Source organism: Gambusia affinis, linkage group LG11, assembly GCF_019740435.1.
Source record: "Gambusia affinis linkage group LG11, SWU_Gaff_1.0, whole genome shotgun sequence".
NCBI lineage: Eukaryota > Metazoa > Chordata > Actinopteri > Cyprinodontiformes > Poeciliidae > Gambusia > Gambusia affinis.
The window spans coordinates 7274422-7296654 of record NC_057878.1 but is presented as its reverse complement, the minus strand read 5'-3'; the positions used below and the strand labels follow the sequence as shown (position 1 = coordinate 7296654).

Sequence of the window (22233 nt, the reverse complement as noted above, 5' to 3'; positions counted from 1 at the left end):
GAATGACCGATACCGTCTATTACCTCCAGTTTCATCTGCAGAGGAATCTTTTTAGCGGCATTAAATTATATTGGGAGGAGACGCACAGTGTTCGATCGGCTAATGCACAGATTAAAAAGTGCTAAATATAATATTGATGAACCGTTGATACACCTCCTCTGGCTGGCTTTGTGCCATCAGCAGGATCTTTCTTCTCTTTTTTCCCCCGTGTAGAACTAAGGAGGAGTGATGACGGGGGAGAAAGCAGCTGGTTTTTCTAGACGTAGAGGAAAAGAGGCGAGCTCCGAGGAAGAGGCAGTGATCTGTCAGTATCATCAAGGTTTTGCTTTGTGATTATGCGGTGAAAGGATCAGCGCTGCCACACAGGGTGTGATCAATCGTCCGGTTGCTTTACAGCCTTGAGTGCAGCAGGTTCAAGCATTTTGATGTTGCAGCAGCAGTCAGGGTTCAGGAGAAGCATTGGCATGTTTTTTTTTAATGACATGACGATTAAAATGAATGATGAACACTGATGTGTCAAGATAAACGTCCTGCTATTGTTGTGCTTCTTTTAAGTCTGTGTCTGACTATTCGTTCGTTCTGGTGGACTACATAAAAAATAACTTAAACGGATCTAAATTAAGATCTCCATCGTGTCTGTTTGTCGGGTTTTGTTCCTGAAAACAAGCCTCGGATGGACATTCTTAAGGGATTAGAAACCCCTCAAAAATATGAAAGCACCTCTTTTGGAAGATGTTTGTTTCAATTTTTATTATTATTCTTTTTAAGTACAGTAAGGCTTTTGCAACTTCCTGGTTGTTTCTATTTGCTTATACTATATTATATTATCATTTAATTATACTGGTTTTTTGGGGGGGGGGGTTTTCTGCACTGCCTTCGAGAGTTGCTACTTTTTAAAATTTGGTTGCGAAATTTTCTTGTACAACGACTACATTCTAACGTATGTGCTCTATGTGAACGAAGCATCAAAACAGTTTACTGGATGTACTGTCATCAAACTAGCAAAATTCACAGCTGATAATTCAGTAGTTGATGAGATCAGTGGCAGTTGTGGTGGGCAATATGGCTGACTCCCCAGGGCGCCACTACCATAAGGGGCGCACACCAGTTATGACACAAACGAGATTTCTGTTTTTCTGTCTTTGCATCTCCTGTTGGAACCCTGTGTGTGTTTGGTGGTGGCAGAAGGTGGCGCTCACTGAAATGACACAAAAAGTTAAACCTTCTCTCTGTTAGTCAAATTGTAGCCTTCACCTTCAGAGCTAAAAATATGTCACATGTTTGCCTCTTATATCTTATATATGCTTTCCAAGATGAATGTGCATATATTTATATATATGCAAATACATGCAAATATCTTTCTAATCTTGTTTACATATGTCCGTTTAACTACAAATATAATGTGTTTTTGTTTGAAGTTAAAAACATTTCAAACTTTAAAATGGGTAACGCTAACGTTAAGCAAAAAAACAACAGCACATTGTTTAAAAATAAGTTCTGCAAAAGGGAATACCTTGAATGCGAACTTTAGTTGCTGTTATCTTTAGTGCAAAGAAATAAAGTTGACATTGGTATCCGTCTTGTAGTTTAATGTTTGACAAGCCCTGCATCATGACACTTCAGACTTTGAAACTCAAAACATTTACTGTACTAAATTCATACTTTTGAAAAGGTCTATAACTACCTTATCATCCCTTTGTAGAGCTTTATAGACTCTCCCTAAATAAATAGGTTTTTCTTCCCTTCCAGCTAATAAACCAAAGTTTTCATTGACTAACACACTTACACTTTTCTACTCATGTTTATGATTTCAGCTGCCAAACTTATTCCTAATTAACATCTAATTTTTGTTTTCTGCCTTGCCCTCATCATCATCATAAACCACATACTGTAAAGCTGTTCTTTATTGGTTTGGTTTTCCTGTGAGGTGTGCCAGTTGTGACCTGCCATATTTTATAAGATACAGTCAGAAACACAATAATGTTTTACTACTATTATTATTACTTTTTTTGTCACTAACAGCAATATATCAAAAATATCCATGTTTCTGGTCCATATTACTGAGGTATTTATTGCAGTGTAAACACTGTTCCTCTCCTCCAGTAATTATTCAAATTGAGTATTCCTGGGCTATTGGCCCTCCCTGTGAACAAAACATACGCCCACACACAGAAATGCAGCTAAAGCGGTTTACACGTTTCAAAATCTATTTGGCCTTTTAATCACAGAGTGCTAACTATTATAGCCCAGAATGTGTTGGTATAGCTGCAAACTGATTCAGTGTGTTACCGAAACAACCACTGACACGTACAAAGGCGTCATTAAACAATGGTGGAAACTATGAATTGAAATGAATTTGAGAAGAGCCAGTTGATGTGAATTCATCCCATTTCCCTCTAACCAAAGCAAATTTATTTACCTGCAGCGTTAAACAACCACACGCTCAGGTAACGCTGCCACCGGAACGTCATTAATAGAATGGTAAATGGACTGAACTTATAGTTCCAGTCATTTTGGCCGCTCAAAGCGGGTTACACTAGAGTCACATTCACCCATTCGCACTCACAAACGCACACCCATTCATACACCGATACGCAGATCGGTAGGCAAGTGCCTTGCCCAGAGGCACATCGACATGTGGCAGGAGACAGCTGGAATCGAACCTACAACCTTCCGATTGCAAGACAACTACTCTACCATAGAGCCACAGTCGCCCCATAAATATGCATAAATACACCACGTCAGTACAGACTCATTTTAGAGGATCAATTTAAAACAGTTTTCCCCCAAACCTACCACAGTCAGCAAACAGCGTGGGTCCAACACACACCTGGTCACACACAGGAAATTGGCTCTTGGCCACCACCTGTCCCAGCTTCTCTTTTATGGAAGCTCGGGCTGTGGAGGGAGCGACACCTAGTGGTGCCGCCTGTTACATCTACCTAACCTCGCAAGGCGGAGCTAAGACGGATCACCTAGTATCTTCCAAGGTCGTGGTAACTCCTTTATGCTGGGGCTGAAACGATGATTCGAGTACCTCGATTATTAAAATTCCTCGAGGAAAATTTATCTGCCTTGAAGCTTCGTTAATTTATGTTGTATTATTTAGCGCGCCGTGTTCCGGTCGGGTCATTATTTGTGGTGGGCATCGGTGTCACTTCCGCCGCCTCTGAATTGTCGCTAAGTGCGAAGTTTTGAGGGACAAATAAGTGTTGTTAAACTGTGTGGGGCGATGCTTGGAGGACGGCAGGTTTTCTGCGCTCGGAACCGCGTCGTCAGCGTTTGAGAGAGCGTGAGAGAGAGATCCGATTACTTGATTAATCGTAAAAATATAAAATATAGTATTCAATTGCTAAAGTATTCTTTCACAACACATACCTTATGCTATGTGCAAAGGTTGAGAACTGATCATGTTGAGGGATCTTGGTACCATTCAGTGCCTCTGTCTGCATGGAATTATTGCAGGTGTGGATTTTCTGAATTTGTGACGTCGCCAGTTCACTGTCTTCTGGCAAGCATTGCGTGCATTGAGGTGAGTAACTCAAGAACAACGAGCAAGACTTAAGATCACTCTATACTAGACAGCCATGCAGTGGTTGTGTAAAATACAACATTAGTGTTTAGAAGCAGCTACATGTCTCGTTTTGAGTTTGAAATCTCCAAATAAATAAATAAACACTCCACAAAGGTAACAGTAAGAATGATAAATTATCTGTTTATTCGATACTACATGTTAAATACACTAGACCGGCGGTTTTCAAAGTGTGAGGCGCGCCTCCCCTAGGGGCGCCAGAGCACTAGGGGAGGCGCGTTGCGAGGGAAAAAATAAACCGGAAAAGAAACTATCTGCTTGCTGTCTACTGATGTGAGAGAAACGGCTTTTACGCACACGATCAACTCTGTGGATGTAGGAAAAAGTTGGAACTGTGGGTTACTTATCAAAATCATTTTTATTATAAGCGGCTTTGGGCTTCATTTTCTTCATTTAATGAGCGGCGGGTTGCGCCTTTTTGGGCTCGTTTTTGAACGTGAAGTTGCTCATTTAGGCTTGGAAATAAGCAGAGACTCATAATAAATCCCAGAATTTGTCCATCATTAAGGTAGTTTTAGTCCGTCTCTCCCTGTCCATCATTTCCCGGATGATCCGTCCCGCAGTTTTTTTTGTTAATGTCAAGTTAATATATTACCTCTGAATGACGTCGAGCTTCACGTTGCGCTCCAGAAAACTGCAAACATCGAGACTAATATGAACAGCGTAATAAACGTGAAAACAGCCACGAATGAACGTGTCCGTAGTTTCCAATAATTATAATGGCAACTTAACGCCATTATAATTATTAATATTACGATAAGTGTCACAAATCTGTGCAACCATCTGAGCTGTGGAGCTGCAGGAGGAGATCTGTGCGCTGAGCTTTGACATCAAACGCAGGGCCGTAACACAGAACCTGGAGGTGGGTGGCAAGGGGGCTTTAAAATCCTTCTTAGAGTTTTCCAGACAACAGTGGACCACACAAATTACTCACGTTTTTTTTTTTTTTTTTTTTTTGTAGTGTTTTTTTGTACAATCGCCTCTTCAGTTCAACCTTATCAGTGGAGACACATTGTTGATGTTACCATTATAAAATAGCTGACAATTATGTATTGACAAAGCTCAATGTGATTTTCACAGGAGGCAGCGTTGTTGTTAGCAGCTGCTGAAAGTAACTAAAAAGTTACTTTTAATGTAACTTTTTAGTTACATTAGCAGACATTGTGCTCCTTGGAGAGGGGCTCACCCTTTCATACTTTGAAAACCCCTGCAATAGACTATTTAGAGGAAGCTTGATTTAGAGGTACTCAGAGGGAAAGAGGATTGGAAATTTTTACCAAAATTAAAGCTATCATTTCTAAGCTATGCCTTATCACACGTTTTTGTAAAAGATTTTCAGCTAATTTAAAAGTTGTTCTTTTTCCCCTAATTTAATCTTTACACAATGTTATTTCTCCTCTTAGCAAGTTCTGCTTTTGATTTTGAAAAGTTATTTTGCTTCCTGTGAGAGTTTTTAAAGCATTGAGAGTGAATTAACTCGAGTGCCGTGCTGCAGTCCCGTTGACCGTCAGACTCTCGCTCCAACGTGGATTCTATATTTGGAAGAATCTCGGGTTAGTCGGTGTTCCTTTGCTCTTTTGAAGCACAAGATAAAAAATTAACCACGCTTTTTTTTTCTTTTTTTTCCCCCCCTTCTTGTCTGTGAGCTTGTCTTTCTTCTTCAAAGGCATGACTCACAGAATGACCTTTTAGTTGCCACGAGATTCCTATCTCCTGCGAGGCATCGGGGCCACTTTAAAGCAGCTAGGTGACACTGTTGTAAACCAGAACACCGAAAATATCAGCGGCTTCTTCGTTTGTCAGGAAGCTTTGAGGAAAGAAGTCGGATGCAATGTTTAGTATTTTCTTCTGTTGTTTTATTTTCTTGTCTTCCGCGTGCAGGTTTTATTTCCTCACTTGTTCTGCTGCAAACGCAAGACGTGACTCTTGTCTGAGGTTTATATTGATGTGTAATGGGATGTTATCAAAAATAATTTTTTACAATATGTAGTAGGAAAATGCATTTAATGAGTTTACATATTCTGTTGTGATAACAAATAAAGTTTAAGTAACTTTTTTTCCCAATTGGTTTTTGGTTTTCCATTGTTGTCACTAGATGGCAGTAAGTTCCACATATAGGAGCTTTAAAGCCATATCTTCTACACCAGTTCTGTCCTCTTAGCAAGTTCAAGAGCAAGTTGTATTTTTCCCTTTTTAATAAAACATCTGTGAAATCTATATTTTAAAGCGATGATAATAATTAAACACAAAATTGTGATTAATAAACTTTTAGATATGTTTCTGTGAAGTGCTTACTTGAACCCTTTCAGGTTTCTTCTGTCTTGGATTAATTGTCATGGTTTGACAAGTGATATTTGACAAAGACAGCCTGCGTACGTAAAAACGCAGCTTTCAAATGATGATTTCATTTGTTGAGGCTCTCAATCTTCAACTCCAGAATTTTCCTCATTTAATTATCTGTTGTTGGTTTCATTTAGTTCTTAAATTTTATTACTACATCATTCCATAGAAAAAAACCCAGATATTGAAGCGTGCTTTGCTGAATGGTCATAAAAAGCTGCCACACCTTTCCGTTGTAGAGTTTGACTGATGCAAATGCATCAATTATGGAAATTGATATTCATTTCCATAATGAAAATCAAATAATGCTGATTAATACATCTTGTATTCATGAAAGTGAATAAGTTTTTTTTTACAGCACTGTAAGTCTTTTTTCTACTACTTTATTGAGCAGCGCTTATAGGAATGAGTCCATATTAATCACATGAACACTCTTTTAAATTACTGCAATCCATTGTGTTCATTCGTTGGGGTGACATGGTCGCAGTTTGGCCATTTTTACAGCTTTAACTCACAAACCTAGAACACACAAACTGTTCTTTGCTAAAGAACTGAAACCAAGCCTCTAGCAAACGTCCTACATTCGATCTGAGCAGAATATTTGTACCAGGTCGACTCGGCGCCCTGCTACTTATTCTGTGCACGCCCCGTGCAGATGGGTTTCTTAAAAAGCCATTAATACACCAGCTGACAGCTTTCGAGGTAAAATCCAGTAACAAATAACTCCAGGGGGTTCATGTGAGAGACGTTCAGTCCCTGGCACACTGCCTTGCAGAAACAAACTGGCAGTGTGCCGCTCGCAGTCATCAGCATGCAGCACATGATCTGCGTCTGTCCTTAAAACACACAAAGTGCCCCAGTGTAACACCCAGCTGTTGGGGCGAGTGGTGGTACACTTTTGATCAGATGCAATCAGATGTAAACGTAACAATAGATCAATTATTTGTCGATATTATGATCATTTATGATAAATATGTTTTTAAAATCTCTGCTCTCACAGTTTCAGTGTCCAGCACTATTTCCTGCTTCCTTTTTCCTGGTGCTTGTTCTCCGTTTCTGGGGCTATCAGCTTGGACATAAGCAGTGGGATCTGGTTCGCCCCCGGTCCTCTCGTCCCAACCCCCCCAGCGCTGCGTTGCATGTCTGCAGTTTGCCTGCTCTCTGCTGGAAACCAAACTCGTCTTGTGCTTTGAACTTTAATAACAGAAGCACTGTCCTCGACGCTGCATGTGATTCACTCCCAGCATATTTCTGCAGTTTACACTAAATGTTTTCCAATGTCTCATACTGCTTTCATAAAGCCTGTTAATCTGTGATGCACTGGAAACCACAGACACGCCATCAGGCTCTTTGCTTTATTCTTCATTGGCTGCTTGTTCGAAAATGGCGTTAGATGTGGCAGAGTCTAACTCGCGGTGCAACAGGCAAGTTTCAATCTCATCAAAGTTAGAAGTAAACTCTTCTTACTATAAGCATCATAACAGAAACATGGTTTGAAAGTCATCTTTGTAATGTTTTTTTTTTTTTTTCTTAGCTTGGTGACATAATCGTAAGTGAATGAGAAGTTGTTGCAAGATATGATCTTGCCTATTAGTTATTATTTTGTAAATCATACCAAATAATAATGAAGTTAAAATTTTCAATTGCCTTTAGCGTCCTAAATTAGCAACAGGGTTACTAAAGTCACTAAAACAGTGTGCTCATAAGAAGACAGACTTTTGTTTCAACTGTGCAATTTCTCAGACTTCCATCGCTTTCAAATATATATTTCAGTAAAAGCTGGAAAGGATGAAACAAAACAACTCTGTTGCATCTCATGCTGTCAGTCTTCTTTGCATCTGAAACTCTTCCTCTCTCAACGATTCCTGCGTATTTGACATAATCAGCAATAAAATCTGGTTTTCTTCGAGAGCTCCACCTTTCCCCCTCAAAGCTCTGACTTTGTGTGGTATTTTTGTTTAGTTTTAGACTTTCTTCCCTTAGTTAGTGTCTAAACAAGTGTGCTGTCTGAGCAACGTGGGATTTAGCCTGGTGTTCCTATTTGAGCGTACAATGTGAACCTCCACCTGTTTGCGTTTCAATATTTGTGGATTTTTGTTTTCTGGAATATTCAAAAGACAACGCAGCCTGGGAAACAGAAATACCTCGGTGCAACACTACTGGTTGGCGCTTTGCAGAGCAGCGGGTGACTGTGGTTCCTGACAAATACCGTGTGTCCGCTGTATTAGTGTGGCTCGTTCACCGATTGGGGAAAGAATGAAGTTTTGAATTTCCAAATGGCTTGTCGCAGGCCAGGACTGATCAAAATGAAGATCTTGTGCATCTCCCCCTGCATGCAAATTTCTATTGAATGCCTCGAAGCAAGCGCCGACTCTTAATAAGAGAGTCAAACACAAACAAGACTAGAATACCTTTTTTACTTTGCCTGGAGTTTTGTGTTACATTTTCCATTAACGTAATCTCTCACCTGGGAATTTGTTGTTGTTTTTTTGGGGTTTTTTTGCAGCATATTACTTGTACCAGCAAACTTGACACAAACCGTCGCTTAGTCACATTTTCTTAATTTGCTGTTGAGAGCGACTCTGTTGACGGATTGAGAAAGTGTGAGCATTTCTAGGCTTTACCAATTTAAGCAAAACACGATGCCTGATTCAGAAAAATCATCCTCTCCTGTTGCGTACATGTTTCTGTAACGAGCTCAGACCTCACGGGATTTTTCTGCTGCCTTGTGTTTTGATACATTTCTATGTTTGCACCCGGGGATTATCTCGGCCTTAAACACTAATTTTCTTTTGCCTCTCTGTGTTGAGGAAAAGCTCATGCGGTTTCTAAATAAGGCCTGAGTGAGCCTTTGCAGTATTCATAGAATAGGCCTGAAGCTGGGGAATATCTGTGTTGACCTGTTGAAAGACTTTATCTGATGCATGCCGTTTCTATGACAGCCTGTAGGCGGGATTTCTACATGCACTCTGAGAAGCACCATGCACGGCTGCAGTGCACGGAGGCAGCAGAAACACACATTCAGACGTAAACTCTGCTTCAGTTTTGATCGCTGTATTAATTGTAAAGCTTTGCTGTAGTTTAATTAACACAATCATTACCATTACCTTAGTTCATTAATGTAATTTTCTGCTAGTTTTCCATTTGAGTGTCAGACATGTTCAGTGTTGTCCTTCTAAAATCAGCTGCCAGCAGAGATGCTAGTAGCTGCATTTCCTTTACAAATGTGCACAAGAATTTGTCGATATTTCGCTTGAGTTGAAAGACACAATTTTGCAATTTTCCCAGTACAGATTCAAGTGATTTCAATGAAAATCACCCAATATGTCGATAAAAAAAAAAAAAAAAAAAGCACGAGGAAGTAGCATCATCCTCATGCTACTTCCTGTCGTCTTCTTCGTCACTTCCTCCAGTAAACATCCGGTTGTTGATCACATGATGCGAAAGACGTGCAAGAGCAAAGTATCTTAATTTTGAAACTGCCAAAAAAATAAAAGCACCTTCTTTGTTGTTAGCTTGTGTGGTGGAGCTAAGATGGCTATCAGTTGTGCTAACCATCTTAGTGGTAAGATAGTTAGCGCTAAGTTGTGCAAAGTTTGCACTAGTTTTTTCTAGTGCAAAACCCTTTTTGTCAATAACCCTAACCCAACTGAGTTAACTCTTCAACATGCCATCAAGTTTGGCGAAGGGTTTGAACTGCTTGAACCTCGACTGGGACATTTTGCTTTGATTAGACATTCTTTAAAACACAAGCTGTGGTTTGAGAAACCATGACTTTTTTGTTTTGTTTTGTGAAAACAAAAATTGTTTTATTTTTCCTTCCCCCAAATAGTGCTAAAACCCTGTCTTGCTTTTATAGTTAATAGGAAGCATTTTCTCATCTTGTGCGGTGAGCCCTGTCGGTTTCCCACCACGGACTAAAAATTCAAAACAGTTTTACTTATGGAAATAATATGCAAGTATAGCAGTCTCAAAGTCAATGGGAGCCAGCTGAGAAAATAAAGAATATTATGAGAAATGAACTTCTTTGGTCAGGCCAGTCTCTGGTGGCTTGACTTTATTTATCCAAGAGGTTCTTTATCTATGAGTCAGTCCATTACTGCCAAACTGTTACTGATAAGAAGCAGGGGAGAAGAAAATAGCAACAATAAATCAGTGCACCTTCTCTCCATCTTGGAGGGTTTCTTTATGTTTCTAGGTCGTGTCTCGCTTCCAGGTGAGTCTTCCACCTTGTGCTTGATATCGCGTGTAAGTCTGTTGGGCGGGGATTCTTGTCCTGGCTGGTTACAGACGTGTTGTGTGTGTTCGGTTTGTTCCGGCCCGTGATCCAGAAGTGACTCAGCGAGCTGCCAAGCCTCACTGTACGACTCTCGTTGATTAGATACGAAGTGTTGCAGCAGCTGGGCTTATGACAGCTTGCAAGCTAGAAACAACAAGAGCCAGGTTTGCTAGAAATAGAGCAAGTTAGAAAGTCGTGTTTTTTTTTCTGTTTTAGAAGAAGGAATGTTGTAGTTCTGGTCGTTCAGTTGTAACGGAGATGGAGCCTCAGTTATGACGCTAGAAATGGGTGGAGGTTTGAGTGGGCTTGGCAGTGCGCCCTCGAACATCCAGGGGTCCGTGGGATTGTTTTTGGTTATCTCTCCGTCTTCTCCCAAACATTTTTTTCTCCCCCTCCAAATGAAGCTGAAAGTCCAGAAATGCGGCGAGTCGTGTTATTTCAGTCAGGATTTTTTTATCTTTTTTGTTCTCAGTACAGGTTCAAGTGATTTAAAATGAGGAAAGTGGCAAAAGTTCAATACGCCATCACTTTTGTGATACTCGTAAAATAACGAGCATGTAAAAGTTGCACGTTCTTTTGTGTTTTCCTTCTCTCGTTTTCTCTTTCTTTTCCTGTATAACTCCTTCCTTGTATCCACTCTTACTTCCCACAACCCTTCTCTCCTTCTATCTTCTTTCCTTCTCTTTCTACCTTGTGCCCCTCCTTCCTTTCCTTTTTCCTACATTGTTTCTCTCTCTCTCTTTCTCTCTCTCTCTCTCTGTGTGTGTGTGTGTGTGAAATATTAAAACAACCACAAAGGAACAAGAAATCTAAAAAAGTAGAAATTTGAGGAAACCTTCCTCCAACGACGTTCTGGATGCTATTAGAACCGGCTTCTAATGAGACAGGCGCTGTCTTGGACAAAGATATTCGGACAAAAACGGTGTGTCAAAAAAACAAAACAAAACAAAACAAAAACCTGCAGAAGGTTGAGACGCCCCGTCCCCTCCGGCGAGGTGCACCGGTGGAGCCGACGGAAACAAAGAGCGCTCTGCTCTCAGTCGGAGGGGAAACAGCCGCAGCGCGGGAAAATCCTGCTTCAAACACTTTGTGTCTGCGGTTGTGGAGCTTCTCGTATCTTTGTTCTGCATATTTCAAGCCTCAACACACGGCTTGTATAAAGTCTAGTGAAGGGCACCTCGCTGGAGAACCGTGGCTCTGGAACAGGTGCGCCACAAAGCGAACGTTTGGATGTTTGTGAAGTTTTGCGTGTTCCGTGTTGCTTGTCTTTAGCGATATATTTGGCTGAACACAAACAGTTGGTAGGATATGCATGTGTGTATATATGTATATGTGTTGCCTTGCAAAAATTAAAAGCTCAAAAGTTTTTACATTTTCATCACATTATAGCCACGAACGTCGGTGTGTTTTATTCAAATTTTCTGCGACACGTGAACACAAAGCACCGCATGAATCTAAAATGGAAAGAAAGTGGAAATCTACAAAGTGAGGTGTGCATTTGACAATATTTCATAGGTCTGTGCTGCAGTTATAGATGCATTTTCAGTTTCACTGTGAAGGTAACAAGAGATTCTCGGTAGAACTTAGCACTGGACTTTGACTAGACCACTCTAAGATATGGTAGAAATCTTTATTCTAAATCACACGTGTCACACTCAGGAGCCAGGGGCCAAATCTGACTTTTCTTGTGGCCCTCATATTTCAAAATTACATCAATGAGTGGCTCAATTTTCTTCACAAATCTGCAAAATTCACACACAAAAAAAAAAAAAATCAACAGATTCCCAGACGTCTTGTGATTCTAATGCAAATTTAATTCAGAATTGGTAAAAAAAATAAATAAATAAAAAATAAAAAAACTTTGGGATTGCTGTCTCAGCCTTCCTTGATATCAAATTATAGTTGGTGATCTCTCTGAGGGGTGTCATAGTGTTCATTTGTTGAAATGTGAAGCTGGTTAAGGTACAGTATAATTTGGAGGATATCTACTAGCAAAAGATTTCACTATCAGCTTTTTATAAAATCTAATAAAAACAAAACATATAAGTGAGGTTTTGACAAGTTGTTGGTATTCAGGGCAATCCTTGTGGTTGTTTGTATTCGGCTTCAATTTGTGCAGATTCCAACATTTTCTGTCTCTCCTACGTCACTGTGTACAATAAATAGACACGAGTTTCAGAGTTTCATTTCTTTTTTTTTATTTAATTACTCAAACAAATCAAAATTTTAGCCGGTTTCTAATGGACTCAGATGCAGGTGTGTTGTAGAGTTTTCCGGTTCATTTCATTCGGAACAGCCGACAGGAACAGAAAATCGAGGCGTTTATCCGGTGGGTGTCACTTACGTTTTTTCCTCCTCTTTCCACAGATAGTCTCCAACATCCTGGTCTTCTCCTGCTCAAACATTGTAGGAGTGTGTACGCACTACCCGGCTGAGGGCTCCCAGAGGCAGGCCTTCCAGGAGACCAGGGAGTGCATCCAGGCTCGCCTCCACTCCCAGAGGGAAAACCAGCAGCAGGTAGGCCGGCTGGAACGGAAGTACAAACTAGCTTTTTTGTATTACCTTAACAAATTTTGTAGTATTTTGCCATTACCGTGACGCGCATGTAAATTCAGAGCACTTTACGTGTGTATGTGTACTTCATGTACATCACATGACTTGGAAGTTTTGTGGAATCCTCTTAATTTCCGCTTAGGAAAATGTATCATTTTTACAAATACAGCATATGTCCTGAAGTAAGAAACAGCATTCCTGCGGCTTCCACTTGTATCTTTTATTATTTGACTTGAAATCACGACATTTATTTGTATACAAATTTGAAATGTGCATAAATCTTCATAGTAAAGTAGTTTTTGTTTTTTTTTGCTTTCTTTTTAGAATGACTGTTTGTTTGTTTAGGGAAACAAATTATACATTTAACTTCTACGATTTCTAACAACATAGCAATGATAACATTGAAATTAATCTAAATGACAGCCGTAAATTCACTTGTAAAATTTGGACACTCTACTTGTTAAAAATCAAATTATTTAATGACAGTCTCCATAAACAAATCACAGCAGGAGTGTGTTTGTTTATTCTCTGACGAGCCCCCCTCACTTTCACATCAAACTCACTTCTTCTCTCTCTCTCTCTCTCTCTCTCTCTCTTCTTTCTGCAGGAGCGCCTCTTACTCTCAGTACTTCCTCGTCATGTTGCCATGGAGATGAAGGCTGACATAAATGCCAAGCAGGAGGACATGATGTTTCACAAGATCTACATCCAAAAGCACGACAACGTCAGGTAACGTCAGAGGAGCTGCGACGACGAGAGGGAGGCCAGATGAACACAGATATGAACAAAGTGTTTAAAAAAAGCTCATGTTTGATCTTCAAAAAAAGGCAAAACATCAGCAAATATCAATTTACACTGCATGCTCTTTTCAGTAGGTGTCAAGGCATTTTGAATTTGGCAAGCCTTAAACATACATATAACATATATATTCAGAAAGTGCACCAGTTTGCAGGTCAAGCTCGAAAATCAGCCTGGCATCCCTCAAACGACAATTGAAGAACGTAAAAGAAAAGCATTTTTGAGCAAAATAATCTGTTTTAAACGGTATTTTATTTAACAAATGGCATGTCAGGAACAAATGTCTACCCCCCTTAATAATCAATGCCTAATACTTTATTTATGTTACCGTGAGCAAAGCCCTCTTGTAAATGCTGAACAACTTTTTGCACGTTTCCACTATTATTATAACCAGTAATCTTTTATAATGAGCCCCATTGCTTTAATGTTGGAAGGCATCTTTGCCATCACCCTAATCGTTGACTCTCTCTATCAAATCCTGTTTAAATCATCAGTCTGGTTGGGTAACTACCAAGTCATTAGAAAGATGTTGGTAAAATTCAAATTATACCTCTGATGTCTACCTAAACTAAATTATGTCGACAGCAACATAAAAATATATAACAACTTTAACAATGCATGCAGTATAAATGCAACGCAACATGTTCTATTCAGAAAACTGACTCTATAAGTCTGATAAAAAAACAAAGGACAGATTGTAAAGAATAAGTTAACTTTTGACCCTTTCTACCTTCCTGTAGTAGCTACCTGTGCTGCAGTGCTAATGTTAGTTTCAGCATAAAACAAGAACAAGTAAAGATTCATTTTCAGTTCTCAGACACAAACATTTTTGTTTGTATTCAATCTAAAAGAAAAAAACGAACAAATAATTTACACCATTGCTGATACTTTATTTTAAACTGAATAATTACCATGTTAACTGGCTACTCATACCACCACAAACGAGGGACAGCCGCCTCAGCAGCTCTCTGCTTTCTGCAATATTTATTCACTCCAATAATCTAGTGGGGAACATTTCCACAGCGACGCATTTCTGTACGTTCTCCTCGTTCTTCCGTTTCTTTTCAGCCGCCACATGGTGTTCTGCTCGACTCGCTCGACGACTTACAAATCAGTCTTTAACTCTGAACTGAACCAACAATTCGCTCAAGTTTGATTTCTAGCTGCCGTTTTTAGTTTTTCCCGACTTGCATCATAAGCAGCTAATTGGGGTTGTATATTTGCTGCATGCAGTGAAGTTAAGAGACATGTTGACACTGCTACTGATTGAGAGGCATTGTTTAAATAAAGAACAGTGCATGTAACATTATATATTGTATATAATCCATGTTAATCCAGAATAGTGCAGCCCACCCACAGACGGTGGCAGACGAGGAGGGAGAAGTGCAGACGTTGCCATGTCAACATGCTCTATGGTACTTTTCAGAGTATTTTTCACCCAACTCTTTCCACAGCATCCATGTAGAGTGTAAAGTGAGTCACAGTGTCATGAATATAAAGAGTGTTTTTAGTTTATAAGGAAAAAAAGTAAGTCATAAATGTTTATGTTGTATTTTTAACATGCAAAATTAGTTGCACAACGATAATGCCCAACATGTGACAACAAACTTCAACGTATGTGTTAGGATTTTATGTGTTGCACCCTTTGATTACATTTTTTCCCCTTTCTTTTTCTTTTCAACAAATATTTTAAATATATGTGAATTCACCCTCCTTAAGAGCTTGTTGATAAGATGGAATTGGTCGAAGTTTCCCACCTTCACTGCATCCTGCTTTGCATCCCTTAGGAAATTTTCTCCCCTTTCCCCTTGACTATCATGTCTGCCGAATCCTAATCTTAACAGAAAATTACCACATGAACCAAATCTCAAATTCGTGTTGGACCCTGCGTCAACTGAAACAGTTTTACACTTCGCCTTTTCTTCATCTGCTCACATTTTATTCAGAATTAAAGTGATAAATTGCCAAATACTAAATCGTTCTCAATGCTCAATCGCGAATGTGTCATATTGGTAACTTCCTGTTCTGTATCACTGATGTGTTTCCTGAGAAATACATGTGCAAAACACATGGTTTTCATTTCATATGGTGGGAAGTGGACTCTTTCATCTGGCCAGTTTTGATCGGATGTTTTTTGCTTATTTATTCTCCTCTGATGTTCATCTTTAATGTTTCAGTGAAGCCGTGTTGAGTGACTTTAGTTTTTAGTGCATAATATGTTTTTTCTGGAGCAATAAGGATCTTTAGAGCTTGGCTGTACTGCAGAGAATCCTTAAACACTGTAACTGCAGTAGATGGATGGTTGGAAGAGAGGCGTCCGTTTGAGCGCCACCTTGTGGAGCAAGAAAACGGTATTGATCTGGCCATCTCCTTGTACTTATACATTAGCACATAGCTCTATCAATGAAGTTATGCTAAGGAGCCCTCAAGTCTCCAGGAAATTTATCTATTTCTGTATAAACTGCATAGAAGTGGATGAAATATGACGTAAACAACTGGAGCCTGGATCCGAAAATGAAGTCTGAGTTTTACTACCTTTGGTCAGGTGGTAGAGCGCTGAAAAAAATGAAGAGCCCTCTGCACTGAAGCCCACTGAAAACCTCATGGTTCTTCCACCAAACAGTGATTTCTGAACTCTTTGTGAGTTCAAGCGTTAGTATTGTTGTTTCTAAACGGATATTAACTTGTTTTCTTTGCATTATTTGAGGTCTGAAAGCGCTCGTTTTGTGAGGTGAAATGTCTTCATCTTTGTCGTTATTTTTGATCATTTCTGCAAACAAATGCTACATTTTTGCTTGGAATTTCGGAGACATGTGGTCAGTATAAAAAGTAAAACCAGAGAAACCGATCACTATAAGTGGTCTATTAACTTTTTCCAGAGCCTTGAAGTACAGAACACAGTGGTGGAGGTTCATCTTCCATCACTGCAGCAACTCAAAATGCGCAGCTGGAGCTACAATCGAATGCCGTAGTTCAAAACATGCTCGTCTGTTGGAGTGGCCAACAGTGATGTCAGTAACGCGTTAATTTGTAACGCGTTACTGACGTCGGACCACTTTTTTCAGTAACGAGTAATATAACGCGTTGCTATTTCAAATCGAGTAGTCAGACTACAGTTACTTATCAAAATCACTGTGCGTTACTATCTTCTTTTGTTATTTACCGTAATCGTATTTCCTCTACTCGGTCACTCGACGTCTCTATGCGACAGAAATGTAAACAATGGAGGAAGATTTTGTTGGTGGAAAAACTGGAACTATTTTCAGTTTCTGTTGCCAAGTCCGATTATTATAAGCGGCTTTGGGCTTCATTTTTTTTAAGTCGCTTGCAAATTTAATGAGTGGCGGGTTGCGCCTTTTTTTGGCTCGTTTTTGAACGTGAAGCTGCTCATTTGGGCTTGGAAATAAGCAGAGACTCATAATAAATCCCAGAATTTGTCCGTCATTAAGGTAGTTTTATTCAGTCTCTCCCTGTCCATCATTTCCCGGATGATCGTCCCGCTGTGTCTTTGTTAATGTCAAGTTAATATATTACCTCTGAATGACGCCGAGCCAAGGCGCGCTCCAGAAAACGGCAAACAACGAGACCAATATGAACAGCGCAATAAACGTGAAAACAGCCACGAATGAACGTGTCCGTAGTTGCCAATAATTATAATGGAAACTTAACGCCATTATGATTATTAATATTACGATAAGTGTCACAAATCTGTGCAGCCATCTGAGTTGTGGAGCTGCAGGAGGAGATCTGGGCGCTGAGCTTTGAGACCAAACGCAGGGCCGTAACGCAGAACCTGGAGGCTGGGGGGATTTAGATGGGGGGCGGGGGGTGGGGGGGGGGGGGGGGGGCTTTAAAATCCTTCTTAGGGTTTTCCAGACAACAGTGGACCACACAAATTACTCACATTTTTTTGTACAATCTCCTCTTCAGTTCAACCTTATCAGTGGAGATACATTGTTGATGTTATCATTATAAAATAGCTTACAATTAAGTATTGGCAAAGCTCAATGTGATTTTCACAGGAGGCGGAGTGTTGTTGTTAGCAGCTGCTGAAAGTAACTAAAAAGTTACTTTTAATGTAACTTAGTTACTTTCCAAATCAAGTAGTCAGTAATCTAACTAAGTTACTTTTTCAAGGAGTAATCAGTAGTCCGATTAAAGTTACTTTTTCAAAGTAACTATGCCATCACTGGTGGCCAAGTCCGCCGTTGATTTGAGAACTTGTTTTGAGGTGGATTGTCGACTCTCTTCATCAAGTCTGATTGAGTTAGAGCTACTCTGCTACGAATGCAAACAATTCAGCAGCTAGATTTGCAAAAACAGAGAGATAACCCAAAAACTTGAAGCATTAATTACTGTGAAAGGAGAAAAGTTGGCTGAATACAAATGGATGTTGCATTTAAAAAACAACAAAACACACCAAAGATAAAAACATGTATCATTGACCTTTCACTCAAGAATTGAGAAGAACTCTAAGTGATCCGAATCTGGATATTCTAATATCCTTTTTTTGATTTCATTAAGAGAAAAACTGCAAGAAGGTGAACGGTCTTGGAAGCTGAAATAAAACCCCCCTGAAGTATTAGGTGTAAATCTGCAAAGCAAATTTTAGCCCCAGTTGGGACAACAGATGTTGTGCGACTTGCTGAGAGCATGAAGCGCGTCAGCAGCGTCCGCCGACCTGGGCCGAGTTCGGCCGGCGGTCACGAATGCGCCGTCCGGTAACGAGGCGGGACCGGGACTTGTTGGGAAGCAGTCAGCGGCTTTTTTGGTTAATTGGGGCTCCGCTGAGCGGCCGAGGAACAACAGGAAGAGGGGGCGACGGCTCCCACCGCCACGACTAAAGAGCAAGAGGGAAAACGGAGGGAGGCAGAGGGTGCCGCTCGGGGTCCAAAGCCTGCCGCTGCTGCCGTACAGATCCATTATGCGTGTGTCTGTCCGCAGCTTTTAATTTAGGAATTCAGAGCGCCGCAACAACAGACGTGGCAAATCAGTTAATGAACCATGGAAGGCATGTAATTACATCCTTTTGATCCTGGCGCAGAGGCACAAATTGTCTCTGATGGCTGAGGCTACACATTTTTACCCACTCGGAGTGGGTCACTGTTACTTAACTCATTTCGTAACTCAGGAATGAGTCATGAGGATGCTCAGGTAAACAAAACGTGTGTGCAGGTTAAAATCACATCGGCTTAATTTAACAAATGGCGTGCTGACAAATAGGAACAGGAGCTATGTAGTTAAAACGTATCATGACATTTTTTGGTATTTAAAAGTGGCAAAAAAAATAAAATAATTTTTTTTAAATTCATTGTGGTGTGTTGTCGCAATAGATTGTTTGGCTTATGACTGTATGTCATATATAGTAAAAGCCAATACATATAATAAACGTTACCCAATTAAAGTAGGGCTACATCGTTTCATTACGTAATAGAGCTGAAAAGAAAATAATTGCAAATAATCATATTTTTAAAGACGTCAATTTTTTTGTTTATACAAAATTAAAAATCCCACCAATACTGTTAGCTTTTGGGGTTTGTGCCCATCATAAGCTTGAGTTTGTCGTCGCAGTAAACAGTGGCAGACCTAGACTTGTAGCGAGGGGAGACTTTAGGGGGCTTCACAGGCGACAACAACAACATTTGTCTCTTTAACTGCATTTATGCCTAACTCAGACATTTTTCCAACCCTAACTTTAACCACGGCTTAATTCACACTGTACCAATAAAATCTAACAAGCAGAGTGCAGTAGAACTGTTAAAAAAAGTGAGGTGAAATGTCTTCATTTCCTGGTAAACGTGACTGGCCACGACAAAATCACAAACACGTCCACCTGAGTTACTTGCCGATTCTGAAAGTACGAATATTGTGAAAGTTGTTCTGGATGTAGCGTAAACGAGCGCACACACAATTTATTTTTCTTGAAGCTTCCCCCCCCCCGTTGACAAATCAGAGTTTTTATTACTAATTGTTTTTTACCAATAGCGATAAAATGTATGAGACAGGTGGTTATGTCCAGTTGAGCTGGTAGATCCAGTTCCTAGTAGAATGACTTTCTCCAAAACGTGGCCACGTTGTTCTAATCCAAACTTTGCTGGGTTTTTTTTTTTTTTTTTGGCACCAGTTCATCCAGTCCAGAAGTTGTCCGTGTTCTTGAATTTTACCCAATAATACTTCATAATCCTGAGCCGAAATTAGAATAGGTCGTGACCTTCCTGAGGAACACAAAAAACAACAACAAACAAAACAAGCATGATGTCATGAGATCCGTTTCGGAAATCAAGGTAATAACAAAACCAAACAGTAAAATCTGGATAGCTTGGACTTGTTGCAGAGGCACAAGATGCCCATCAGACACACAAGTCCAACAATAAATGGACGTCAAGTTATGGCGGTTAATGTCCGCCATCAAACTCCAGACTGATGGAGTTTGATGGTTTTTACCATTTGCTTTTAAAGACTGTGGCATCCCTCTGGTAATTATCCTCTAAATCAGTGACTCACAGCTTGAGGCCAAAATGGATGCTGATTTTTACTTGCTTTGTTTTGGGATTATGCAAGATACGTCTTGGGAGGCGGTGTGTGTGCGTGTGTTCGGGTGGGTGTCTTTGTGTGTGTGTGTGTGTGTGTGTGTGTGTGTAGCAAGGCTGCCGGGTTGCCCTTTAAATGTACGAGTGATATTCTCCAACAGAACATTGTGACAGAAGCTGCTGTTGCTGGTATGTAGGCCAGCAACTCTCCAAACCGCTTTACATAAATTAGAGGGACTGACCTTCGGTGCCTTTGTTCCCATTTTCTGGTGGAAGCGTGAACAAGACATGAACCTGCAGCAACAGCAACAATAAAACCCCCCGTGGTTTCAGAGTTGGGTTTGCATCATCGCTGTTAGCTGGTACTCATAAGAGGAGAGCAGCACACTGATGTTTTGTAGCTATCTGTAGTTTTTGCCTTTGTAACTTTTAAGAGATTTTTAGTGTTGGATTGTAAAATAAAACAGACTGGTTAGTATCCACTCTCAATTTATTAGTCCTCCTTTGGTTTTTACATGTTTTCATGAGACGTGGGTTTGACCCTAAGAGCCAGATGGGCTAAAATAATTTTGTTTTCATTGAGTTGGTCCAGGTGTCTGATCTGGATGCTTCCTGGGCACTAGAGACCCTCTGTAATGGTTCTGGAACCATCTTGAGATCCATTAGAAGGAGCTGGAGTCATTGGGAAGAGGAAAGACTGTGTCCCTCTCAAAATTGGCACCTCTACAGTCCAATAGTAAATAAATTCAACAATTAATATACAGTTAAGATTGAACTCTGCCTCTATATTTAGTCTGCTTTAATCCAACTCTAATGCCTCGCTGTGGAAAAAGTTTGGTTCCTTTTTGGCGGTATGAATGCCCAATTGAACTCAAATTGGACCAACAAAGCGAACTCTGGTCTGCCTACAAGCCTGGGTCTCTGTTTGATTGAAGTAAATTCATAAATACATACGCGGATGCAAGAACACTGGAGACCACTCCAAAAGCAGGAAGCAAACTACAGTGCATTATGGGTAAATACAACCTAAAACAATCATGAGAGTCTGATGTTGCCTCGTGATCTTTTCCCAAAAACAGAAGACAAATCCTACAGCTGCTAAAATCTGATGCCTCTCTGCTTCTGCGTACATTTGTTTTCATGTCGTGCCCTTCAGTAGTTTTTGGAGCAGCGCCACCACAAGCACGGCGGTGAACAGGTTTTTCAATTAGTTCGGATCGTTTGCTATAGCGCAGTGTGAAAGCGAGCCGGCTGAAAACGGAACCAGTGTTGAAATTTTGGTCCCCCAAATCAAACCGAGCCTACCAGACTCATCAGGTGTGGAAACACCTGGACTACGTCAGCTAGTTCTTCATGCTAGTAGATGGTGGTTCAGGTGTTAACCACAACCAAATTTGATGAACTGGATGAAGGCATGTTTGGGCAACAAGGCGTCATGTGGGGCATCAGCCCTGTCGGTGTAAATAGTAGAATTATTTCTCCTACAGTGTTACAAACTTCTTTTTTAAAATAAGTCGATAAAAGGGGCATATTCCAAAAAGACCAATATTTAAATTAAATTTAAGTATTATTCTTTATAAAAAAAAGTTTGGAAATCATATGAAAGAGTGGCATAATCTGTTTGCTGAAGGAGAGCAGAGCTATGAATTCAAACTAATTCTTTTGTATATTCTTCTTGTCTCAAATCATTGGAGAAACTGCTTTTGTCCCAAAATGACGACCAGCTCGTCACATCTTACTGAAGCGTGTGAACGTTTTCCTCATGGACGCTCTCTGTGGCTCTCACTTCAAGATCTAGATCATAGAGTTAATGTTGCAGACTGACCAGTCATTCATCACCAAGGTAACAATTAAATGGGACTTAATGACCTTGGCAGTCTTTGTCATTCCCTCTCCGTATCACCACTGACCTTATTTCAGGCTTCGAAGTGAAAGCTCTTGAGGACCAGCTTCTGTGTGCTGGTTTGGATAAATTATTTTTAAAAAATCTGTACATTAGTCTTCTACAGCACCATAAATTATTATAGTTAATATTATACTAATAGTTGTAAAAGGCAAGATAGTAACATAAGGAGAAAAAAATATTCTTTGATTATTTTCCTAAGCTTTTCCTGATGGCTAAACTTTAAATAAGATGTTTA

The 22233-nt window shown here is 40.0% G+C and overlaps 1 protein-coding gene across 2 annotated transcripts in view; it reads left to right on the top strand.

Annotated features, from left to right (window-relative positions):
• adcy5 (adenylate cyclase 5) overlaps positions 1-22233 on the top strand; it is a 77036-nt gene that overhangs the window by 22932 nt on the left and 31871 nt on the right. For both annotated transcript variants that reach the window (XM_044132815.1, XM_044132814.1), the window contains exons 2-3: positions 12579-12728; positions 13372-13493. In XM_044132815.1, coding sequence (XP_043988750.1) covers positions 12579-12728; positions 13372-13493 — 272 coding nt within the window. The remainder of the gene's footprint in view (positions 1-12578; positions 12729-13371; positions 13494-22233) is intronic.